General features: G+C 46.0%; 1 protein-coding gene across 5 annotated transcripts in view; it reads right to left on the reverse strand.

The window, feature by feature from the left end:
- LOC139420041 (protein tyrosine phosphatase receptor type Sa) overlaps positions 1-24,000 on the reverse strand; it is a 367,333-nt gene that overhangs the window by 38,569 nt on the left and 304,764 nt on the right. For all 5 annotated transcript variants that reach the window (XM_071170075.1, XM_071169830.1, XM_071169988.1 and 2 more), the window contains 2 exons: positions 23,627-23,742; positions 3,642-3,739 (listed from right to left, as the gene is read on the reverse strand). In XM_071170075.1, the coding sequence (XP_071026176.1) occupies positions 3,642-3,739; positions 23,627-23,742 (214 nt within the window). The remainder of the gene's footprint in view (positions 1-3,641; positions 3,740-23,626; positions 23,743-24,000) is intronic.

A 24,000-nucleotide genomic window follows, 5' to 3' on the forward strand; every position in this document is an offset into this window, starting at 1 on the left:
AGGGGAACAACAGCATCGTTAGCAGCTGCTCGGTGCCTTGAAATAAGAACGCCTGTGCAGGTTAAAATTATTATTTAACCTTTTTTTTAACCTTTATTTAACAAGGCAAGTCATTTATCAAGATCATTAAAGCAGTCAGTGCATAATGGTAATAAAAACATTGATGAAGTTGGTGGCAGCTCTTCCCTTAGGGGGGCGGGGAAGAAAGAAAGAAAGAAATAAAGAAAGAGAGAGAGAGAGAGAGAGAGAGAGAGAGAGAGAGAGAGAGAGAATAAACCTGGTTCCTGGGCCCGATGCTGCTGGCAAGACAAATGCTGCCCACGCTCAGAATATCAGAATTACAGATAAATATTCTATTCTTCTGTCAGGGTAATTTAGTATTCCATTATGATTTGGCGCTCGCTCTCGGGCGCTGGAGCTCTCCTGGCGCTGGCTTGCAGGATGTTTTCGGTTAGGGCCCGGCGCAGTGAACAGCGATTGGGGATAAATAAAGTCAAAAAGGGAGCCTGAAGTAACAGTTTACCTGCAGTCATTACAGTGAAACAACAGGCAGCCAGCCCTGTACAAGGAGATCCTGTCTCTGGGGCCCTTCTCTCTCCTCCCTCCCTCCCTTCTCTCTCTCTCTCCTCCCTCCCTCCCTTCTCTCTCTCTCTCGCTCTCTCTCTCTCCTCCCTCCATTCTCTCTCTTTTTCTCTATCTGGTCATCCCCAAGTCTGAGGGGATTGTTCTGTGTGTAGTAACGCTCTCTTGCGGGAATGAGTGTATGTCTAATAGAATGAGTGTATGTCTAATAGAATGAGTGTATGTCTAATAGAATGAGTGTATGTCTAATAGAATGAGTGTATGTCTAATAGAATGAGTGTATGTCTAATAGAATGAGTGTATGTCTAATAGAATGAGTGTATGTCTAATATAATGAGTGTATGTCTAATAGAATGAGTGTATGCCTAATAGAATGAGTGTATGTCTAATATAATGAGTGTATGTCTAATAGAATGAGTGTATGTCTAATAGAATGAGTGTATGTCTAATATAATGAGTGTATGTCTAATAGAATGAGTGTATGTCTAATAGAATGAGTGTATGTCTAATAGAATGAGTGTATGTCTAATAGAATGAGTGTATGTCTAATATAATGAGTGTATGTCTAATAGAATGAGTGTATGCCTAATAGAATGAGTGTATGTCTAATATAATGAGTGTATGCCTAATAGAATGAGTGTGGTATCCACTGCCCTCACCCTGACACAAAGGTGTTTCCAAGGGGATGACTGACAGATCCTATCAAAAGGGGGTGGGGTATTATGGGAGGGGGTGTGTTGCTGCTGACACCTGATGGATTAGTAGCTCCACCCCTGCAGTCCCTTCTAAGACTTTTGAGTGAGGATAACGTCCACCTATGAACAAGCCTCTTTCCCTACCGTTTTCCTGTTTCCGAGACTACACAAGCTACTCCTGCTATGTCCACTCTCGGGTCTCCGACGATACTCCGCCCCTCTCCCTGAAGCTCCAGCATTGCAGACCGGGAACTTTAACCAAGCTACCCTTCTCCCACCTCTCCTCTCCTCACTTCCTTCCTTCTCTCTCCTATCCTTCTCCCTACCCCGCCCTGCTTGAAAAACCAATCACTCAGATTTAGATTTGACACACAGACATAGACACCCTCAGAAAGGAGAAGAGAGAAAGACACATAGAGAAAGCACAGAAAGGAACACAACAATACAGACAGAGAGAGAGAGAGAGAGAGAGAGAGAGAGAGTGAGTGAGCGAGAGGGAGAGAGAGAGAGAGAGAGAGAGCGAGCATGAGAGAAAAAAATAACAGGGGGACAACAGCATCATTAGCAGCTGCTCGGTGCCTTGAAATAAGAACGTCTGTGCAGGTTAATTTATCAAGATCATTAAAGTAGACAGTGCATAATGGTAATAAAAATATTGATGAAGTTGGTGGCAGCTCTTCCCTTAGGGGAGAGAGAGAGAGAGCGAGAGAGGGAATAAACCTGGTTCCTGGGCCCGATGCTGCTGGCAAGACAAATGCTGCCCACGCTCAGAATATCAGAATTACAGATAAATATTCTATTCTTCTGTCAGGGTAATTTAGTATTCCATTATGATTTGGCGCTCGCTCTCGGGCGCTGGAGCTCTCCTGGCGCTGGCTTGCAGGATGTTTTCGGTTAGGGCCCGGCGCAGTGAACAGCGATTGGGGATAAATAAAGTCAAAATGGGAGCCTGAAGTAACAGTTTACCTGCAGTCATTACAGTGAAACAACAGGCAGCCAGCCCTGTACAAGGAGATCCTGTCTCTGGGGCCCTTCTCTCTCCTCCCTCCCTTCTCTCTCTCTCTCTCCTCCCGCCCTCCCTCCCTTCTCTCTCCCCTCCCTTCTCTCTCTGCTCCCTCCCTCCCTTCTCTCTCTTTCTCTGTCTGGTCGTCCACAAGCCTGAGGGGATTGTTCTGTGTGTAGTAACACTTTCTTGTAGGCATGAGTGTGTGTGTCTAATACTCCGCCCCATCACTGCAGCTCTGAACTTTAACCAATCCCCCCCCCCCCCCCACCCGCCCTGCCCTGCTTGAAAACCAATCAGGCCAGAAGAGTCTTGGCATGGCAAGAGAAGGCGACCAGATGAGCGGACATTCATCAAGAAAATAGCAAAATTACAATTGCACTTTTCAATTTGGGGGAGCAAGTGGGGAGAGGAGAGGAGGAACGAGCCAGAGAGAGCGAGAGGAGCCGCAAGTAACAATGAATTAATTAAGAACTTCAAGTTGAACCAAAGTGTTCTGACGACTCAATGCCCTGCTCTTCCTCAGCCTCGCCAGTGTGAAGGGATGTCCATTTGGTACACGGCCCAACCCAGATTGATATATGAGGAAGATGTACTGTATGGCCACGAGCAGCCATTATCCCAACATCCAACAACATGCAGCAAGGCTTTTCTGTGATACTACGATTCCCACAACTCCCCCTGGTGCAGCTCTGATGCCATTGGCCAGAATGACCCATGTGATTTAGGGGATACAGGAAGAGGACGTTGCTGGTATACAAACAAGAGCTGATTCAGCAATCCTTATTTCTAATCAGCATCGGGTTCATTTCTAACTTCTCTGGCTGCACTCAGGGCTCCGACAGCTCGGCTATATGCTCACCCCATGCCAGTGTATGTGTGTGTAGATCCACTATTCTACAGCTTAGAGTTTTAATGGGGATTGAAAGACCAACAGTTGACTGGTGTGACACTAGGCGCATTGGGACTGAATAAGTGCTCAGTGATTTCTGGTGTGATTATGAAATTGCATTTGGGGACCTTTAAAGTATAGAATGGAATCTGTCTTGTTTCATTATATTGCACCCAATGGAAGAGGCTGTGATGGAACAATGACAATATATTACAACGCCAACTTGGATCATATTACATGCTACTACAATGCCATCTGCCATTAGCCACTGATGGTTGATGAAGAGACAATTCATTCACTAAGAAGAAAGGTAAAAACCTTTCCCTACGTACAGATCTAGGATCAGCTTCCCCTGCCCCAAACCTAACCTCAACCATTAGTTGGAAAAACACCCAACTGATTCAAGATCAGCATCTAGAGAAAATGTCCCCCTACACCATTCCACCTCACCAGAGACTAGCCCACTCACCTCATACTCCTGGGAGAGTTTCAGGTTGTCGTTGGCTTTGAGAAGATCCGTGTGTTCAGCCAGCTCCGCGATAGGAATGGGGGGATGACTCATCATACCTGTTCCCCAAATGGACGGAGAGAGAGAGAGAGAGAAAGGAGGGATGGAAAGAAAGTGCGTCAGTACAGATGCCATTCAAAGTGAGATGCTAAAACCCTCCAACAGTTGGAGAATGACAGGACGTGGGGAGTTGTGGGTAATGTGTTTCTGCTAGCTGCAGTGGAGACAGAGGGCGGGGGGAGGGGGAGAGAGTAGGGACAGGGAGGAGGGAATACTGGGGAACATTCTGGAATTCAAACGCACGGTATGGAGTTGACGGGCAATGTTAGGGAATAGAGTGGAGACCAGACCAGAGCGCAACATTTCCCTTACCAGGCCACACTCACTACTATTCCCCTAAGTTGTAACGGCACATGAGGTAGAGCTGAAAATAAAGGATAACCAATGGGTGATTGCTATTGTGAGAAAGTAACCCAGACTAATGACCCCCTAGGTCTACAGAGAGACGCAGCTTTTAATAGCTTGGCAACAGAGACAAGGAAGGAAACAAACCTTGGTTTTTGACAGCAAAAATAATATAAGAGAGAAAAAAAACACCCCTTGAGTTTTAGCCTTTTGAACCAATAGGATGCAATGTTGACATCAATTGCTCTTCACTCCTCAGTGCACAGAAACAAAAGGAATTCGTTTTTATGCTGGGGTAAGAGGAAAGAGACGAGAGTGTTCTCTTAACCAAGTCACTGTGACAAGGAAGTGCTATTAACAATAGCATAAAAGCAGCGTGTGAAAATATATCCAGAGGTGCAAATATTTAATTCGCAGCTAAATAAAATCCGAAATAACAGTGCCTCATTGTAGTGGCATTTCACACAAAAATAACACCTTACAGTCTCATTTCCGATCTGCCTGGAAAACCCAGGCCTCTGTCTGATCATTGAAAAAAAATATATATATATATATTTAGATAAGAACATGTAGTCTAACTTTTGCCACAATAAAGTGCATCTACATCTACAGAACTAGATTTACTAGTTATCTGCCTGTTTCTGTAGCACGTACCCCTATCTCCTTAATGCTGAGTGCCAAGAAGAGATGCATCGGGTCGGGGTTGTACTCCCAAAACTTCCAATCTCAGGGCAGACAGGCCACTGAGTTGGTATATCTACCAAGCCTGTGCTACAACGTTTCTTCAAAAGAGGGCCCCATCACCATTGGACAGGGTTAGAGGGGTCAGAGGATAGGGGTCAAAGGTCAAGGGGTTAGTGAGCTGCTCCACATAAGTCAGCCAGGGTAAGAAAGCAAGACGCTTGGATTGCTCACAGACGCCAGGACCGCTCACAGACGCTCGGATCGCTCACAGACAACCTTTTATGGCTGTCCGCTGGGCCTCCCAAACAATCAGCCAAAACAATGTCCCTTAAGATGGACGCCACTCACCAGTCCCAACACCACCCAAAATGTCAGAACCTGCGTAGTCGATAGAAAGTAATTTATGCACAGTGTCTGTAGCACTCTGCCACCACCACCATCTTTCCAAATAAACGAGATATTGAAAGGCTGGTCATGGCTCACATCAGATGATGCAATCTGTATTGCACTCCACACTGCCCTTTCCCACCTGGACTAAAGGAACACCTATGTGAGAATGCCGTTCATTGACTAGAGCTCAGCATTCAACACCACAGTGCCCACAAAGCTCATCACTAAGCTAATGACCCTGGGACTAAACACCTCCGTCTGCAACTGGATCCTGGACTTCCTGACGGGCCGCCCCCATGTGGTAAAGGTAGGCAACAACACATCCGCCACACTGATCATTCTTTTTTTGTATATTTTTTTACTTCAGTTTATTTTAGTAAATACGTAACACTTTTTTTCTTAAAACTGCATTGTTGGTTAAGGACTTGTACAGCAACTTGCAAAAGTATTCATCCACCTTGGCGTTTTTCCTAATTTGTTGCATTACAACCTGTAATTTAAATTTATTTTTATTTGGATTTCATGTACTGGACATACACAAAATAGTCCAAATTGGTGAAGTGAAATAAAAAAATAAAAAATAAATAAATAAACGGATAAGTGGTACGTGCATATGTGTTCACCCCCTTTGCTATGAAGCCCCTAAATAAGATCGGGTGCAACCAATTACCTTCAGAAGTCACATTATTAGTTAAATAAAGTCCACCTGTGTGCAATCTAAGTGTCACATGATCTGTCACATGAGCTCAGTATATATACACCTATTCTGAAAGGCCCCAGAGTCTGCAACACTAAGCAAGTGGCACCATGAAGACCAAGGAGCTCTCCAAACAGGTCAAAGGCAGTTATGGAGACATATAGATCAGAGTTGGATTATTAAAAAAATATCTGAGACTTTGAAAATCCCACGGAGCACCATTAAATCCATTATTAAAAAAATGGAAAGAATATGGCACCACAACAAACCTGCCAAGTGAGGGCCGCCCACCAATCGTCACAGACCAGGCAAGGATGGCATTAATCAGAGAGTGCAACAAACAGACCAAAGATAACCCTGAAGGAGCTGCAAAGCTCCACAGCGGAGATTAGAATATCTGTCCATAGGACAACTTTAAGCCGTACACCACAGAGCTGGGCTTTACGGAATAGTGGCCAGAAAGAACCATTGCTTACCTTTTTGGGATAGGGGGCAGCATTTTCACTTTTGGATGAATAGCGTGCCCAGAGGGAACTGCCTCCTACTCTGTCCCAGATGCTAATATTTGCATATTAGTATTGGATAGAAAACACTCTGAAGTTTCTAAAACTGTTTGAATGATGTCTGTGAGTATAACAGGACTCATATGGCAGGCGAAAACCTGAGAAAAATCCAACCAGGAAGTGGGACATCCGAGGTTTGTAGTTTTCAAAGCTTTGCCTACCGAGTACACATTGAGATATGGATGAGGTTGCACTTCCCAGGGCTTCCACTAGATGTCAACCGTCTTTTGAAAGTTGAATGAGGATTATACTATAAAGGAGGGGCTCATGGGACCTGTTTGAGTCAGTGGTCTGGCAGAGAGCCTTAGTCTATTGACGCGCTCCCGACAGAGTTACCTCTTGTTCCAGTGCCTTTCTGAAGACAAAGGAATTCTCCGGTTGGAACATTATTGATGTTTTATGTTAAAAACATCCTAATGATTGATTCCATACATCGTTTGACATGTTTCTAAAGGACTGTAATGGAACTTTTCGAGTTTTTGTCTGGATGAAATGCTCGCGCCTCATGAAGATGGATTACTGGGCTGAACACGCTAACAACAAGTGGCTATTTGGACATAAATTATGGAACTTTATGGAACAAATCAGTCATTTATTGTCAAACTGGGTTTCCTGGGAGTGCCTTCTGATGAAGATCATCAAAGGTAAGTGAATATTTATGGTGTTGTTTCTAACTTTGTTGACTCCAAAATGGCGGTTATTCCTCTTGCTGTTTTGGGTTCTGAGCACCGTTCTCAGATTATGCTTTTTCCGTAAAGTTTTTTTAAAATCTGACACAGAGGTTGCATTAAGGAGAAGTCTCTTTAACTCTGTGAATAACACTAGTATCTTTTATCAATGTTTATTATTAGTATTTCTGCAAAATCACTGGATGTTTTGGAATCAAAACATTACTGCACGTAAGGCGCCAATGTAAACTGAGATCCGCACAGCATCATGTTGTGGGGATGTTTTTCATCAGCAGGGACTGGGAAACTGGTCAGATTTGAAGGAATGATGGATGTAGCTAAATACAGGGAAATTCTTGAGGGAAACCTGTTTCAGTCTTCAAGAGATTAGAGACTGGGACGGAGGTTCACTTTCCAACAGGAAAATGACCCTAAGCATACTGCTAAAGCAACACTCGAGTGGTTTAAGGGGAAACATTTAAATGTCTTGAAATGGTCTAGTCAAAGACCAGACCTCAATCCAATTGAAAATCTGTGGTATAGGGGGAATAGTTATGCATGCTCAAGTTTTCATTTTTTTGTCTTATTTCTTGTTCGTTTCACAATAAAACATATTTTGCATCTTCAAAGTGGAAGGCATGTTGTGTAAATCAAATGATACAACCCCCCCCCAAAAAATATATATTTTAATTCCAGGTTGTAAGACAATAAAATAGGAAAAATGCCAAGGGGGGTGAATACTTTCACAAGCCATTGTATATACTGCATGTATAATATAACCACTGTATGGGAGAAACAGGGACTAATGGAGGTTGAGGCACTGAACGGTATCGTTCTAGTTGATAAATTAACATGCTGTGTTGTGTTAGAGGAATGGTTGAGAAAGATGTCAACATAACAAGAATAAAAGGTGGATCCTGTAAACACCCACTGACTGAGTGCTGGAGGAGCTCGTCTGGGAGTCGAGACAGCAGGCCGTGCACTGTTCGGGCTCCAGGCTCACCCAGAGCCCCTTGTTGGTCACATGTATGTGTTGATTTCTTTCCCTGAGTTTTTCCCCCCATTCCCAGCATAAGGCGCTAGTAGATTCAGGCGCAGCGGGGAATTTTATAGACCACAGTTTCGCGCATAGGTTAGGGATTCCCCTGGTTCAGATGGACAAACCCTTCCATGTGCACTCCCTAGATAGTCGACCATTAGGGCCAGGGGTGGTCAGGAAGGCCACGGCTCCACTGGACATGGTTACACAGGGGGGTCATGAGGAGAGAATAAGTCTCTTCCTCATTGATTCTCCTGCGTTTCCGGTGGTGCTGGGGATTACCTGGTTGGCCTTTCACAACCCCACTATTTTATGACAACAGAGGGTTCAAAAGGGGTGGTCAGAGGAGTGCTCAGGTAGGTGTGTGGGAGTTTCCATCGGTGCAACGACGGTGGAGAGTCCAGACCAAATCTCCACCGTGCGCATTCCCCCTGAATATGCCGATTTGGCTAACGCCTTCTGTAAAAAGAGGGCGACCCAATTACCATCTCATCGACGAGGGGATTGTGCGATAAACCTCCTGGTAAACGCCGCACTTCCCAGGAGTCACGTGTATCCCCTGTCACAGGAGGAGACGGTGGTTATGGAAACATATGTCTCTGAATCTCTGAGGCAGGGGTACATTCGACCCTCCACGTCACCCGCCTCCAAGTTTCTTTTTTTGTGAAGAAGGAGGGAGGTCTGCGTCTGTGCATTGACTATAGAGGTCTAAATTCCATTAAAGTGGGGTACAGTTACCCGCTACCTCTCATCGCCATGGCGATTGAGTCATTTCACAGAGCACGCTTCTTCACAAAACTGGATCTCAGGAGCGCGTATAACTTGGTGCATATCCTGGAGGGAGACAAGTGAAAGACAGAGTTTAGTACCACATCCGGCCATTATGAGTACCTCGTCATGCCGTACGGGTTGAAGAATGTTCCAGCCGTCTTCCAATCTTTTGTAGACGAGATTCTCAGGGACCTGCACGGGCAGGGTGTGGTGGCTTATATCGATGACATTCTGATATATTCCGCCACACGCGCCGCGCATGTGTCTCTGGTGCGCAGGGTACTTGGGCAACTGTTGGTCAAGGACCTGTACGTCAAGGCTGAGAAATGCTTGTTCTCCCAACAGGCCGTCTCCTTCCTGGTGTATCGCATTTCCACATCAGGGTTGGTGATGGAGTGTGACTGCATTGCAGCCGCGCGTAATTGGCCGACTCCCACCACGGTAAAGGAGGTGCAGCGGTTGTTAGGGTTTGCCAATTACTACCGGAGGTTTAGCCTGGGTTTTGGGCAGGTGGCTGCTCCCATTACCTCACTGCTGAAGGGGGGACCGGTGCGTCTGCGGTGGTCGGCTGAAGCGGACAGAGCGTTTTGTTGCTTGAAGACTCTGTTTACCAAGGCTCTCGTGTTGGCTCATCCGGATCCCTCTGTGGCATTCATAGTGGAGGTGGACGCATCCGAGGCTGGGATTGGAGCCGTGCTATCACAGCGCTCGGGCGCGCCACTGAAGCTTCGCCACTGCGCTTTCTTTTCGAGCTCAGCCCGGCGGAGCGAAACTATGACGTGGGGGACCGGGAGTTGCAGGTTGTCGTAAACATTTTGAAGATGTGGAGACATTGGCTTGAGGGGGCTCAACACCCTTTCCTCATCTGGACCGACCACCGACCACCGTGGAGTACATCCGGGCGGCGAGGAGACTGAACCCCCGCCAGGCAAGGTGGGCTATGTATTTCACCTGATTCAGATTTACGATATCGTATAGACCAGGTTCCCAGAACGCTAAGGAAGACACACTGTCCCGTCTGTATGATACAGAGGAGCGGTCCATCGATCCCACTCCCATACTTCCGGCCTCTTGTCTGGTGGCACCGGTGGTGTGGGAAGTGAACATTGAGCGGGCATCTCGGTTAGAACCTACTCCACCTCAGTGTCCGGACGGAAGTACGTCCCGCTTGGTGTTTGCGACAGGTTGATTCGGTGGGCTCACACGTTACCCTCCCCTCCGGGTATCGATAGGACGGTGCGAAGCCTTAGTGGAAAGTACTGGTGGTCCACTTTAGCTTTAGTGAGGGTTCCACTTTAGTGAGGGTTTATGTCTCCTCCTGTTCAGTGTGCGCTCAGTGCAAGGCTCCTAGGCACGTGCCCAGAGGGAAGTTACAACCCCTCCCCGTTCCACAGTGGCCTTGGTCACACCTGTCGGAGGACTTCCTGACCGATCTTCCTCCATCCCAGGGCAACACCACGATCCTGGTCATTGTGGATCAGATTTCTAAGTCCTGTCGTCTCCTCCCTTTGCCCGGTCTCCCTACGGCCCTACAGACTGCGGAGGCCCTGTTTACTCACGTCTTCTGGCACTACGGGGTGCCTGAGGACATAGTTTCTGATCGGGATCCCCATGGAACGTCTGGGGGTCTCGGTCAGCCTTACCTTGGGTTTTCACCCCGAGAGTAATGGGCAGGTGGAGAGAGTAAACCAGGATGTGGGTAGGTTTCTGCGGTTGTATTGCAAGGACCGGCCAGGGGAGTGGGCGAGGTATGTTCCATGGGCAGAGATGGCCCGGAACTCACTCCGCCACTCCTCAACTAACATTTCGCCCTTTCAGTGCGTGTTGGGGTATCAGCCAGTCCTGGTACCATGGCATCAGAGCCAGACCGAGGCTCCGATGGTGGAGGAATGGGTGAAGCGCTCGAGGGAGACCTGGGAGGACGCCCAGAAAGCCAGCGCTGACCCCCACCGCAGTGAGGCCCCGGTGTTCGCACCGGGGGACCGGGTCTGGCTCTCGACCCGAAACCTGCCCCTCCGCCTGCCCTGCCGGAAGCTGGGTCCGCGATTTGTGGGGCCATTTAAAGTCCTGAGGAGAATAAACAATGTGTGTTATAGGTTATAGCTCTCCCTTATTACCGTATTAACCCCTCGTTTAATTTGTCTCTCCTCAGGCCGGTGGTAGCTAGTCCGCTTCAAGAAGCTGAGGTACGGGAGGTCCCTCCGCCTCCCCCCCTGGACATCGAGGGGGCTCCGGCGTACACAGTGCGATCCATACTGGATTCCAGGCGTGGGTGAGGGGCCTGCCGTACCTCGTGGATTGGGAGGGGTACAGTCCGGAGGAGAGATGCTGGGTGCCGGTGGAGGACGTCTTGGATCCATCTCTGCTGAGTGAGTTTCACCCGCCTCCATCCAGATCGCCCTGTGCCTCGTCCTCTGGGTCGTCCTCGAGGCCGGCGTCGGCGTACTGCGGGAGCCACGCATCGGGTGGGCACTGTCACGACTCTCCCTATTCGGCCGGTGCTCGGCGGTCGTCGTCGCCGGCCTACTAGCTGCCACCGATTAATTTTCCCTTTTCGTTTGTGTCTGTCTGGTTTTTCTTTACACCTGTGTCCTATTAGTTTAATTCGGTGGGTTTATTAACCTCCGCTGCCTGCTATTCTTTGTGCGGGATTATTTGCTGTTTTTACTGTTAGAGATGCGTGTTTGCGCCACAAGGTTTTTTTTTCTCACGGTCGTTGTACCGTTTTGGACTGTTTAAGAGAGTAGAGACGTCCAAGACGTCCAAGACGTCTCCTCCTTGTGTTGCGTTTATTCCCTGTGTGTGGCGACTTCGTTTGGGCGTGTTCCTCCACCTGTTGTTTTGTAGTTTGGGACTTCTAATAAACGATTTTGCTACTGGGACTTCCTTGCTCTCCTGCTCCTGACTCCTGCACCTCCCTCCTCTTAGGAGGCACATAACACAAACAACATTTGATTTGATTGCATCTGGTGTGGGTGGAAAAAAATCTACATGCGCACTGGTCAGCATGTTAGTTGCAAACTTTGCTGGAGTTGTTAGTCGGCTAGTAGTTTATGTGTCTATATGTCTTTCTGCCCCTGAGCAAGGGCGCCGAAGACGTGGATGTCGATTAAGGCAATATCCCTGCACCTCTGATTCAGAAGGGTTGGGTTAAATGCAGATTACATATTTCAGTTGAAGGCATTCAGTTGTACAACTGACGAGGTATCCTCCTTACCTTTGATAACGGCGCCACCGTTGCACCGCAGTAGGCGGCCAACATTTACATTTTAGTCATTGTGCAGACGCTCTTATCCAGAGCAACTTACAGTAGCAATTAGGTTTAAGTGCCTTGCTCAAGGGCATAGACAGATATTTCACCTAGTCGGCTCGGGGATTCGAACCAGTGACCTTTCGGTTACTGGCCTAAAGCAATTAACTGCTAGAATGATTAAATGCAGATGACATGACTTACTGACTCTGTCTGGCTTTAAGTAATAATGTAAACTGCTGTAACATTCATAGCTGACTCCACTTGTAAATGAACATGTTACAATACAGTAGAGTACCTTACATGCTTGTAGGCTACAAGCAAACGAGAACACAAGCTGTGTGATACTGACTGATGGAAGGGTGGCTGGCCCAGCAGCCTCTTGAGAAATCTCAGATAAAGCAGGTTATGACGTCTGGCCTGGGTTTGTTTACATTATGTCTGGCCTGGATTTGTTTACATTATGTCTTGCCTGGGTTTGTTGACATTATATCTGGCTTGGGTTTGTTTACATTATGTCTGGCCTGGATTTGTTTACATTATGTCTTGCCTGGGTTTGTTGACATTATATCTGGCCTGGGTTTGTTTACATTTTGTCTGGCTTGGATTTGTTTACATTATGTCTTGACTGGATTTGTTTACATTATGTCTGGCCTGGATTTGTTTACATTATGTCTGGCCTGGTTTAGTTTACATTATGTCTGGCCTGGTTTAGTTTACATTATGTCTGGCCTGGATTTGTTTACATTATGTCTGGCCTGGATTTGTTTACATTATGTCTTGACTGGTTTTGTTTTGTCGCCAAGACAGTTTGATATTTCATGAATACTAAATATGTAAATGAGACTTACTGAGTCTGGCTTTAAGTTTATTCAATAGACAAAGCCTTGCATGGGGAGAACAGTATTAGCAAGCCCCTGTGGTATAGATGCATTTTGACAAGCTCTTTAATTTGTTTGCTCACACATCAGTTTTTTGACTGAAATAACTTTGCACGCTGCTCTCCTCTGGCATCGCCTGGAAACATGTTGTTATTAATCATCGTCGGATTGTGCATTTATAAAGACCGAACGCGGGTTAAAAAAAGGGAAGAATTCTGCACCGCAAATAAACTTAAGACTGTCAATTAGTTTTCCCACCAGCTATAACGGAAAAGGTAACACCAGCTATAAGTGAAAATAACAGATGGGTATGCAAATGAGGACGCTCCCTCTGCTTCTTTTCTCCTTGAAGAAAAAAAAACTATAGCACCTTGTTAGAGAGACCAAAAGAAGTGTGCGCTCAGTGTTTTAGTTGCAGAGAGTGTGTACTCAAACACTTAGTAGCCCACCTGCATACCTATCTACAGCCAAAAGTACTGTCTTAGATATAATATTAGATATAATAAGATATAATAAGTTAAATAAAGGTTCAATAAAATAAAAAAAAGTCCAGGAGAGTGCTAGTACCTGCAGTTTAACTGTTTGGTTTGGAGAGAGGAACTGTAACATGGGATATATTGTTTTTTATTTAACCTTTATTTAACTAGTTAAGAAAAAAATATTCTTTACAATGAAGGCCTACACCGGCCAAACCCGGACGACGCTGGGCCAATTGTGCACCGCCCTATGGGACTCCCAATCACAGCCGGGTGTGATACAGCCTGGATTTGAACCTGGGACTGAAGTGACGCATCTTGCACTGAGATGCAGTGCCTTAGACCGCTGCACCACTCAGGAGCCCAAAAGGTAACCTACAGTAGCCTACTGGCATTTGTTAAACCAGAAATAACAGTGTTTATTAAAACCTATAGAAAAGTAATATGCATTGGATTGATACCTGCTTCATTACTTTAACTAAAGCATGGAATAGTAAATAATAGCAGTCTAGAATAAGTTTACTGCCATTCACTTGGGCTATTAGCCTGTTTAAAAAAGCAGAAAATCGAGGGTTTTATGAATACACCCCACAGTGCTCAGAGTTGGTTAATATGGAGGCAGTTGTGAGTTTGGAAATTAACTTTACCCTACTGGAAGCTCCAAGAAAAGGCATTTGTAGTCTGTTTTCATCTTGACAAAACATTCTCTGTATCAACACAAAGAGTGGGGCTGTGTCTGAAATGGCACCCAATTCACTGTATAGTACATTACTTCTGTCCAGGGCCCGTACCTTCTCCGCTATGCAATCTGGTTTCAGAGCTGGTCATGGGTGCACCTCAGCCACGTTCAAGGTCCTAAACGATATCGTAACCGCCATCGATAAGAGACATTACTATGCAGCCGTATTCATCGACCTGGCCAAGGCTTTCGACTCTGTCAATCACAACATTCTTATTGGCAGACTCGACAGCCTTGGTTTCTCAAATGATTGCCTCGCCTGGTTTACCAACTACTTCTCTGATAGTTCAGTGTGTCAAATCGGAGGGCCTGTTGTCTGGACCTCTGACAGTCTCTATGGGTGTGCCACAGGGTTCAATTCTCGGGTCGACTCTCTTTTCTGAATACATCAATGATGTTGCTCTTGCTGCTGGTGATTCTCTGATCCACCTCTACGCAGATGACACCATTCTGTATACTTCTGGCCCCTCCTTGGACACTGTGTTAACTAACCTCCAGACGAGCTTCAATGCCATAAAATCCTCCTTCCCTGACCTCCAACTGCTCTTAAACGCAAGTAAAACTAAATGCATGCTTATCAATCGATCGCTGCGCACACCTGCTCACCCGTCCAGCATCACTACTCTGGACGGCTCTGACTTAGAATACGTGGACAACTCCACATACTGTACCTGGGTGTCTGGTTAGACTGTAAACTCTCCTTCCAGACTCACATTAAGCATCTCCAATCCAAAATTAAATCTAGAATCGGCTTCCTATATCGCAACAAAGCATCCTTCACTCATGCTGCCAAACATACCCTCGTAAAACTGACCATCCTACCGATCCTCGACTTCGGTGACATCATCTATAAAATAGCCTCCAACACTCTACTAAAAAAACTGGATGCAGTCTATCACAGTGCCATCCGTTTTGTCACCAAAGCCCCATACACTACCCACCATTGCGACCTGTACTCTCTCGTTGGTTGGCCCTCGCTTCATACTCGTCGCCAAACCCACTGGCTACAGGTTATCTACAAGTCTCTGCTAGGTAAAGCCCCGCCTTATCTCAGCTCACTGGTCACCATAGCAGCACCCACTCGCAGAACGCGCTCCAGCAGGTATATCTCACTGGTCACCCCGAAAGCCAATCCCTCCTTTGGTTGTCTTTCCTTCCAGTTCTCTGCTGCCCATGACTGGAACGAATTGCAAAAATCTCTGAAGCTGGAGACTCACATCTCCCTCACTAGCTTTAAGCACCAGCTGTCGGAGCAGTTTACAGATCACTGCACCTGTACTTAGCCTATCTGTAAATAGCCCATCCAGCTACCTCATCCCCATACTGTTATTTATTTATTTTGCTCTTTTGCACCCCAGTATCTCTACCTGCACATTCATCTTCTGCCGATCTACCATTCCAGTGTTTAATTGCTATACTGTAATTACTTCGCCACCATGGCCTATTTATTTCCTTAACTTACCTCATTTGCACTCACTGTATATAGACTTTTTGTTTTCTTTTGTTCTACTGTATTATTGACTGTATGTTTTGTTTATTCCATGTGTAACTCTGTTGTTGTATGTGTCGAATTGCTACGCTTTATCTTGGCCAGGTCGCAGTTGCAAATGAGAACTTGTTCTCAACTAGCCTACCTGATTAAATAAAGGTGAAATAAATAAATAAAAATAAATAAATATTGTTTTCTTCCTTTTTCTATGTCTAAGCATGTCTGTTTTCTATGGCATGGCTAAGCACGTCTGTTTTCTATGGCATGGCTAAGCACGTCTGTTTCCTATGGCAAGGTTAAGCACGTCTGTTTTCTATTTATCGCTAAGCACGTCTGTTTTCTATAGCATGGCTAAACACGTCTGTTTTCTATAGCATGGCTAAGCACGTCTGTTTATATGGCATGGCTAAGCACGTCTGTTTTCTATAGCATGGCTAAGCACGTCTGTTTTCTATAGCATGGTTAAGCACGTCTGTTTTCTATGGCATGGCTAAGCACGTCTGTTTTCTATGGCATGGCTAAGCACGTCTGTTTATATGGCATGGCTAAGCATGTGTGTTTTCTATAGCATGGCTAAGCACGTCTGTTTATATGGCATGGCTAAGCACGTCTGTTTTCTATAGCATGGCTTAGCACATCTGTTTTCTATAGCATGGCTAAGCACGTCTGTTTTCTATAGCATGGCTAAGCACGTCTGTTTTCTATAGCATGGCTAAGCACGTCTGTTTTCTATAGCATGGCTTAGCACGTCTGTTTCTATGGCATGGCTAAGCACGTCTGTTTTCTATGGCATGGCTAAGCACGTCTGTTTTCTATAGCATGGCTAAGCACGTCTGTTTTCTATGGCATGGCTAAGCACGTCTGTTTTCTATGGCATGGCTAAGCACGTCTGTTTTCTATGGCATGGCTAAGCACCTCTGTTTTCTATGGCATGGCTAAGCACCTCTGTTTTCTATGGCATGGCTAAGCACGTCTGTTTTCTATAGCATGGCTAAGCACGTCTGTTTTCTATAGCATGGCTTAGCACGTCTGTTTTCTATGGCATGGCTAAGAACGTCTGTTTTCTATGGCATGGCTAAGCACGTCTGTTTTCTATGGCATGGCTAAACACATCTGTTTTCTATGGCATTGCTTAGCACGTCTGTTTTCTATGGCATGGCTAAGCACGTCTGTTTCTATGGCATGGCTAAGCATGTCTGTTTTCTATGGCATGGCTAAGCACGTCTGTTTTCTATAGCATGGCTAAGCACGTCTGTTTTCTATGGCATGGCTTAGCACGTCTGTTTTCTATGGCATGGCTAAGCACGTCTGTTTTCTATGGCATGGCTTAGCACGTCTGTTTTCTATGGCATGGCTTAGCACGTCTGTTTTCTATAGCATGGCTAAGCACGTCTGTTTTCTATAGCATGGCTAAGCACGTCTGTTTTCTATGGCATGGCTAAGCACGTCTGTTTTCTATGGCATGGCTAAGCACGTTTGTTTTCTATGGCATGGCTAAGCACGTCTGTTTTCTATGGCATGGCTAAGCACGCATGTTTTCTACGGCATGGCTAAGCACGTCAATTTGTGAATCTCTTTCTGTCCCTGTGGTTTGCAAAGCAATGTAATTGTCCATCCTTCCTTTGCTTAACGCTTAACTCACACAATCAGTATTGTTCTTGGGCCAAAGACAAACGACTTGATCGCATCCAATTTGTTTTCTTATCCATTTTCTTCTTTATACGCAGCTGCAGCAGTCTCCACTGTGTTTATTGACTCGATCCAATTGCATGCAAATTCTCTCAAGGACAAGTTGTTGTCCCCCCCCCCCTCCCTCTTTCTCAACTCTACCCCCCCACCCATCCTCCAATATGGAAGTCGTCCGTTTTCCCCCAGCAATCAACAGCTGAGATCAGTTGGCTCTGAAAAACACAACTAGCGTCTAATTACACATTTCCAATCTCAGAGGCGCAGTCGATGCGCCTGGGAAATAATGATTCCTTTTGATAGCCCTGGCCACTCGGGGGGGGGGGGGGGGGGGAGCCTGTTTCCTTTTGATAGCCCTGGCCACTCGGGGGGGGGGGGGGGCTGTTTCCTTTTGATAGCCCTGGCCACTCGGGAGGGGGGGGGAGAAGCCTGTTTCCTTTTGATAGCCCTGGCCACTAGGGGGGGGGGAGCCTGTTTCCTTTTGATAGCCCAGGCCACTAAGGGGAGCCTGTTTCCTTTTGATAGCCCTGGCCAATTGGGGAGCCTGTTTCTAAATGTAAAAAAAATAAAAGACACTGTGTGTCAGAGTTGGAGGAAACAAACGTGTTCCTCTTTTTTTCTTCGTTGCTCCTTTTCCGCGAGAGGCGATCAAATGTCGAACCATTGTTTGCCAGGGTCTTTAATCAATTCTGCTCGTTATCTAGTAGAGTGCAGAAAGACCCTGCCAGTTAAGATTGGAATTAGAGCAATGGAGGGAGGGATGGAGGGAGGAAGGAAAGGAGGGAGGAAGGAAAGGAAGGAGGGAGGAAAGGAGGGAGAGACGGAGGGAGGGAGGGAAGGAAGGAAGGAAGGAGGAAAGAAGGGAGGGAGGGGAGTGAGAAGACAGAACTCCTGTAAAAACCCAATTTCTCTACATCAGCAGAAGTGGTAGCAGAGGTTACGTATAGTGGATTAATGCGCAGCCAAACAGCTCTGTGAGAAAATCACAACTGAAAATACAACCAAAGTCAAAACAGCTGGCCTACAAAAAAAATGAAATTTGTGCTAAAATTGCAACATGTGGGAAATAAACTTTGTAAATGGGGGAAGTGCTAGAAAATCTAAAATAATGTGAGAGGACAAACACAGGAGCTAAATGCGGACTAACTTTCATAGTCAAAATCGGCTTCACATAGAGGACTGCTCAGACCAGAATCTGTGAAGGATAGCAAACGTACAGTATAAACAAAAACAAGTCTATGAAAATACTGAACCTAAAAAGAAAACAGTAGAAGAAACACATACAGAGAGAGAGAGACAAAAGTATCTCAATCCATCACTTATTCACAAAATGTTTACCAATGTTATTACTCTCTGATCTTTGTGTTCTTTTGTACAGGCAACATGGAGGTCCTCCTCTGAGGTCCTTCTCAGGGAGGAGGGGGGGTCCTGAGTGTCTGGCAGGGGGAAAGTAGGCCACACACTTTCAGCAGTACACCCTAACCCCCCCCCCTCCCCCCCCGGCAAATTCCAATCAGTGTTGCAGTGGCAGCGAGAGTTGTTTGTTTGCCACGGGTGTCCATCACTCTTGCTCGATTGAAACTCCTGTATAAAGCCTCCTAGCCTCAGCAGTCATATCCAGGAGTGAGTCAGAAATTGATTTCCCTTCTCTTACATAAGGTAAGAAGGTTGGCATCATAAAAGAGGACGACAGAAAGAAAGGAATGAAGGGAAATGGCTATATTTCTTTTGTAAAATGGAAAAGCCCATTTGTCCAGACGTCTGTGAGAGAGGCATTGCTAGTGGAAGTTGTGTAAAAGCATCTACATATTTCGACCAACAGTTGACGCTTGTGATGGTTCACAGTCTGTCGAGAAGATCCATGACAGTAAAGGCTGTGTCGCAGCTACACCCTCTTAGGTCTGTGTCTGTCTTTCTACTCAGGCAGAACGAGAGCCATCTGTGGAAGTCGTCCTCACACCTTGTCTGTTTGGTAAATGTGAGGTCACTGAAGAATGGCACTGCAGCTGCCCATTACTCCAGACAGGAAAGGAGAGAGAATTCAGTTTCTGGGCCACAAAAGCATTCTATTCAAGAACTCTGGGCCACAAAAGCATTCTATTCAAGAACTCTGGGCCACTAAGACACAGTAGCCCAGTGCTGGAATGCAGTACACTGCAAGGGCACTTGGTGGTGAAAACCTGAGTACGTTAACTCCTTTTTAGCATTGAATATTGTGGCTAACTGTAGCCCTCAAACCCCATAAGTAAGGAGAACAACAATTTAAGTAAAAATGTTCACTGTCGGAAGAAAACCTTGTATCTTCAACATCTTGTTTTCAGGAAATGGAAAAACTGTCATATTTGACCAGCAGCTATAACACAAGATATAACACATGATTTAACACATTATAAACTGGGTGGTTCGAGCCCTGAATGCTGATTGGCTGAAAGCCGGGGTATAGCAGATGTTTTGTCATACATTTCTTTATACTGCTCTAATTACGTTGGTAACCAGTTTATAAGAGTAACAAGGCATCTCGGGGGTTTGTGGTATATTGCCAATATACCACGGCTAAGGGCTGTTCTTGGCACGACACAACACAGAGTATATTGGCCATATACCACACCCCCTCGGGCCTTATTGCTTAAATATAACACAAGACATAACATAACACATCCCGTAAATCGTCTGGTCATGCTTCTTCTGTGTCATTTTGGTATTTTATTGGGATCCCCATTAGCTTTTGAGAAAGCAGAAGCTACTCTTCCTGGGGTCCACACAAAACATGGCATGATATAACACATGACATAACACATAACATAACACATGACATAACACATGGAACCAGCAGACGAGTTCAGAGAGAGGGATGAAGAGGGGGTCAGGGAGCCAGCAGACGAGTTCAGAGAGAGGGATGAAGCAGATGAGGGGTGAAGACGTGTGTGTGAGCCTGCTTTTGTGGACTTGTGGGAAGAAAAGATAGTTAAACACAAGAGGACGAAGCAGTTCCGGATGTAAGCTGTGTGTGTGAGCAAGGCAGGGTATTCTCCTGCAGGCCTGGTAGAGAGAGTCAGCCTCCCTACAGAGGGCTTGGTAGGAAGAGCAGGGTATTCTCCTGCAGGCCTGGTAGAGGAGGTCCACCTCCCTACAGAGGGATTGGTAGGAAGAGCAGGGTATTCTCCTGCAGGCCTGGTAGAGGAGGTCCACCTCCCTACAGAGGGATTGGTAGGAAGAGCAGGGTATTCTCCTGCAGGCCTGGTAGAGAGAGAGTCCGCCTCCCTACAGAGGGCCTGGTAGGAAGAGCAGGGTATTCTCCTGCAGGCCTGGTAGAGAGAGAGTCAGCCTCCCTACAGAGGGCTTGGTAGGAAGAGCAGGGTATTCTCCTGCAGGCCTCGTAGGAATAGCAGGGTATTCTCCTGCAGGCCTGGTAGGAATAGCAGGGTATTCTCCTGCAGGCCTGGTAGAGAGAGTCCGCCTCCCTACAGAGGGCTTGGTAGGAAGAAAATGTTATTCCCCAGGAACTGGCAAAACGAGAGCCCAGACTTCTGGAATTTGGATTTGGAGAAAGAAAGAGAGAGCAAGAGAGAGAAATAAAGACAGCGAGGAAAAGAGAGAGACAAAGAGAGATTGATAGAGAGCTAACAGCTATAGATGGGTGGTGGGGTGGGTTTGGAGGGGGGAGACGACAGATATCCACTAAGTTGTACTTCACTAGCCAGGCAAGTCTGGAGGCGGACCTGGAGCACAAACCTTAAGATAATGACGAGAGGGCGCCAGCTCGGTCATCATGTGACCAGAGCCACACACGCACGCACACACACACACACACACACACACACACACACACACACACACACACACACACACACACACACACACACACACACACACACACACACACACACACACACACACACACACACACACACACACACACACACACACACACACACACACACACACACACAGCCTAGTTCAGCATCTGAATTATAATCTAAAACAGATTTCATGCTATCCCAAGGCTGGGGTCAATGTGCAGGCATGGGCTTTAGGACATTATGCTCCATTGGGTTGTACTGGAGGGCCCTTCAAGTGTACTGGAGTACGCTCATTAGCTAATGTTGATGTTCGCAAATGTTTGCCGCCCTGCTAAAATGTCAGTTAAAATGAACTTCTCGGAGTGAAGAGAGAATGACATTTAATTTAATGAAATGATGGATGAAAGGAGAAGAGGACACAATAACATGTAGAATGTGTGTGGGATAGAGAGAGAGAGAGAGAGACGCTGTAACAACGTTTATCTTTCTTATCAATGGAGCGGTGGAGGAGTCTGAGAGGAGAGAGGCGGAGGACGATGGAATGTACTGGAAGGAAAAGAGACAAATAACATGAAAGGGCCATAATGCTAATTTTCCCTGCCATTACCGGGCCAGTGCCGGGAGAATGAGCCCTACAATAGAGCGTGTGATAAAGGAGAAGGGTTCAGATAGTGGAAGTTGTGTGTCTGTCCACTGGGCAAAAACTGGTTGAAATCAACGTTGTTTCCACATAAATTCAACCCAAATAAAAATCTATGAAAAACTGATTGGATTTGCAAAAAGTCATCACCGTAAAGGTATTTAGTATTTTTTCACTGTTAACCTAAATCCAATGACATGGTGACATTTTTCTGTTGATTTCATTTTCGAATTCACGTTATTTGACAACTCAATCAAATGTATATCAAAACTAGACATTGAACTGACGTCTGTGCCAAGGGGTGTGTGGGTGTGTTGGAACCCCAGTGAGATTTTGCTCTGTCCAATGTACAAAGTGGGTGGGGGTTCTAAGTATAGTCTGCCTGCACCAAACTACGGGATCACCAGGCAGCGCCGGAGATTAGGTCCTTTGAAATGTGAGCCTTTTGATGGACTGGGGATTGGCGACGGAAGATTGACGACTGATAGACAAGGAGAGAGGGAGGGAGAGAGGAAAACATGAATAGGGAGTAAGGAGAAGAGAGAAGGATAAGGGGTGTGTGACAAAGATACTGGGCGTAGACAGAGATGACAGGGAAATGTCAGCCAAGGCTTTAGACCGAGAAGTGTTTGTAGTGACGTCTCTTGCACTGAGATGCAGTGCCTTAAACCGCTGTGCCACTCGGGAGAAGATGAACAACATAATACTTGAGGACAGTGATGTCAGGAGAAGGACGGTGGACTAAACGTGCAGGACCGGGGTTTTGAGAAAGATGTTCTAATACAGAAATCAAACTTGAACGTCTGTACATTTTCCAGAAAAACAGGGTCTTATGGTTATTGTGAAGGGCTGGTTTGTAGATGTAGATGGAGAAACACAAAGGAAGTTACAGCATTCTGAACTTGATTTTCATCTCTGGTGTCATGAAACCGGATATGTCAAAAACACCACATTAAGCTTGAAATCCGCCATGATTTTTACATGAGCAATACAGTTTGTTCACATGTTAATTGAGCCTCCTTAAGCTGATGAAAGTGTTTATGCATAAATTATATTCCATGTGTGTGTGAGTGTTCACCTTTAAAAAAAGTGTATCTAGGCTTGTGTTGAGGTAAGTGGAGTGTGTTTGTTTATGGGTGTGTTCCGTCATAGGTCCCCACAATGCTGTTAAACGTGTCTGTGTGTGTATGAGGGTGTGTTCCATCATAGCATAGGTCCCTACAATGCTGTTAAACGTGTCTGTGTGTGTATGAGGGTGTGTTCCATCATAGGTCCCCACAATGCTGTTAAACGTGTCTGTGTGTGTATGAGGGTGTGTTCCATCATAGCATAGGTCCCCACAATGCTGTTAAACGTGTCTGTGTGTGTATGAGCGTGTGTTCCATCATAGGTCCCCACAATGCTGTTAAACGTGTCTGTGTGTGTATGATGGTGTGTTCCATCATAGGTCCCCACAATGCTGTTAAACGTGTCTCTGTGTGTATGAGGGTGTGTTCCATCATAGGTCCCCACAATGCTGTTAAACATGTCTGTGTGTGTATGAGGGTGTGTTCCATCATAGGTCCCCACAATGCTGTTAAATGTGTCTGTGTGTGTATGAGGGAGTGTTCCATCATAGGTCCCCACAATGCTGTTAAACGTGTCTGTGTGTGTATGAGGGTGTGTTCCATCATAGGTCCCCACAATGCTTTTAAACGTGTCTCTGTGTGTATGTGGGTGTGTTCCATCATAGGTCCCCACAATGTTGTTAAACGTCTCCAGGCCGTACCTGTGGTCTGGAAGTTAATGCGTCTCATCTCCACTGGGTCTGTGGGGTGGTGGGGGGTGATCTCTGCGTTGTTCAGCAGACATTTTGTTCTGGGCTCTGACTCCTTTCGTTTGCGGCTTTGGAGGGGGGAGGAAAACAAAGACGTGCAACGTCAACACAAAAAAAAAAAGTCAAAAAGTAAACGAACCCGTCGAGAGGCATACAGTATCTAGTCTTTTCCCCTCCCATTGTTTCACCCCAGACTAATTACACATACATTTTATGCTGAGACAGGTTATTTTCTAGCCTAAAAATCACACATACCAATAAAGTACAGCTAAGCCTTACCTGTCAGGTTTGCTGCTTCCCAGAGAAAGAAATGGAGTTTCAAATCG

The sequence above is a fragment of the Oncorhynchus clarkii genome, chromosome 1 (assembly GCF_045791955.1).
Source record: "Oncorhynchus clarkii lewisi isolate Uvic-CL-2024 chromosome 1, UVic_Ocla_1.0, whole genome shotgun sequence".
In the NCBI taxonomy this organism is placed as follows: Eukaryota; Metazoa; Chordata; class Actinopteri; order Salmoniformes; family Salmonidae; genus Oncorhynchus; species Oncorhynchus clarkii.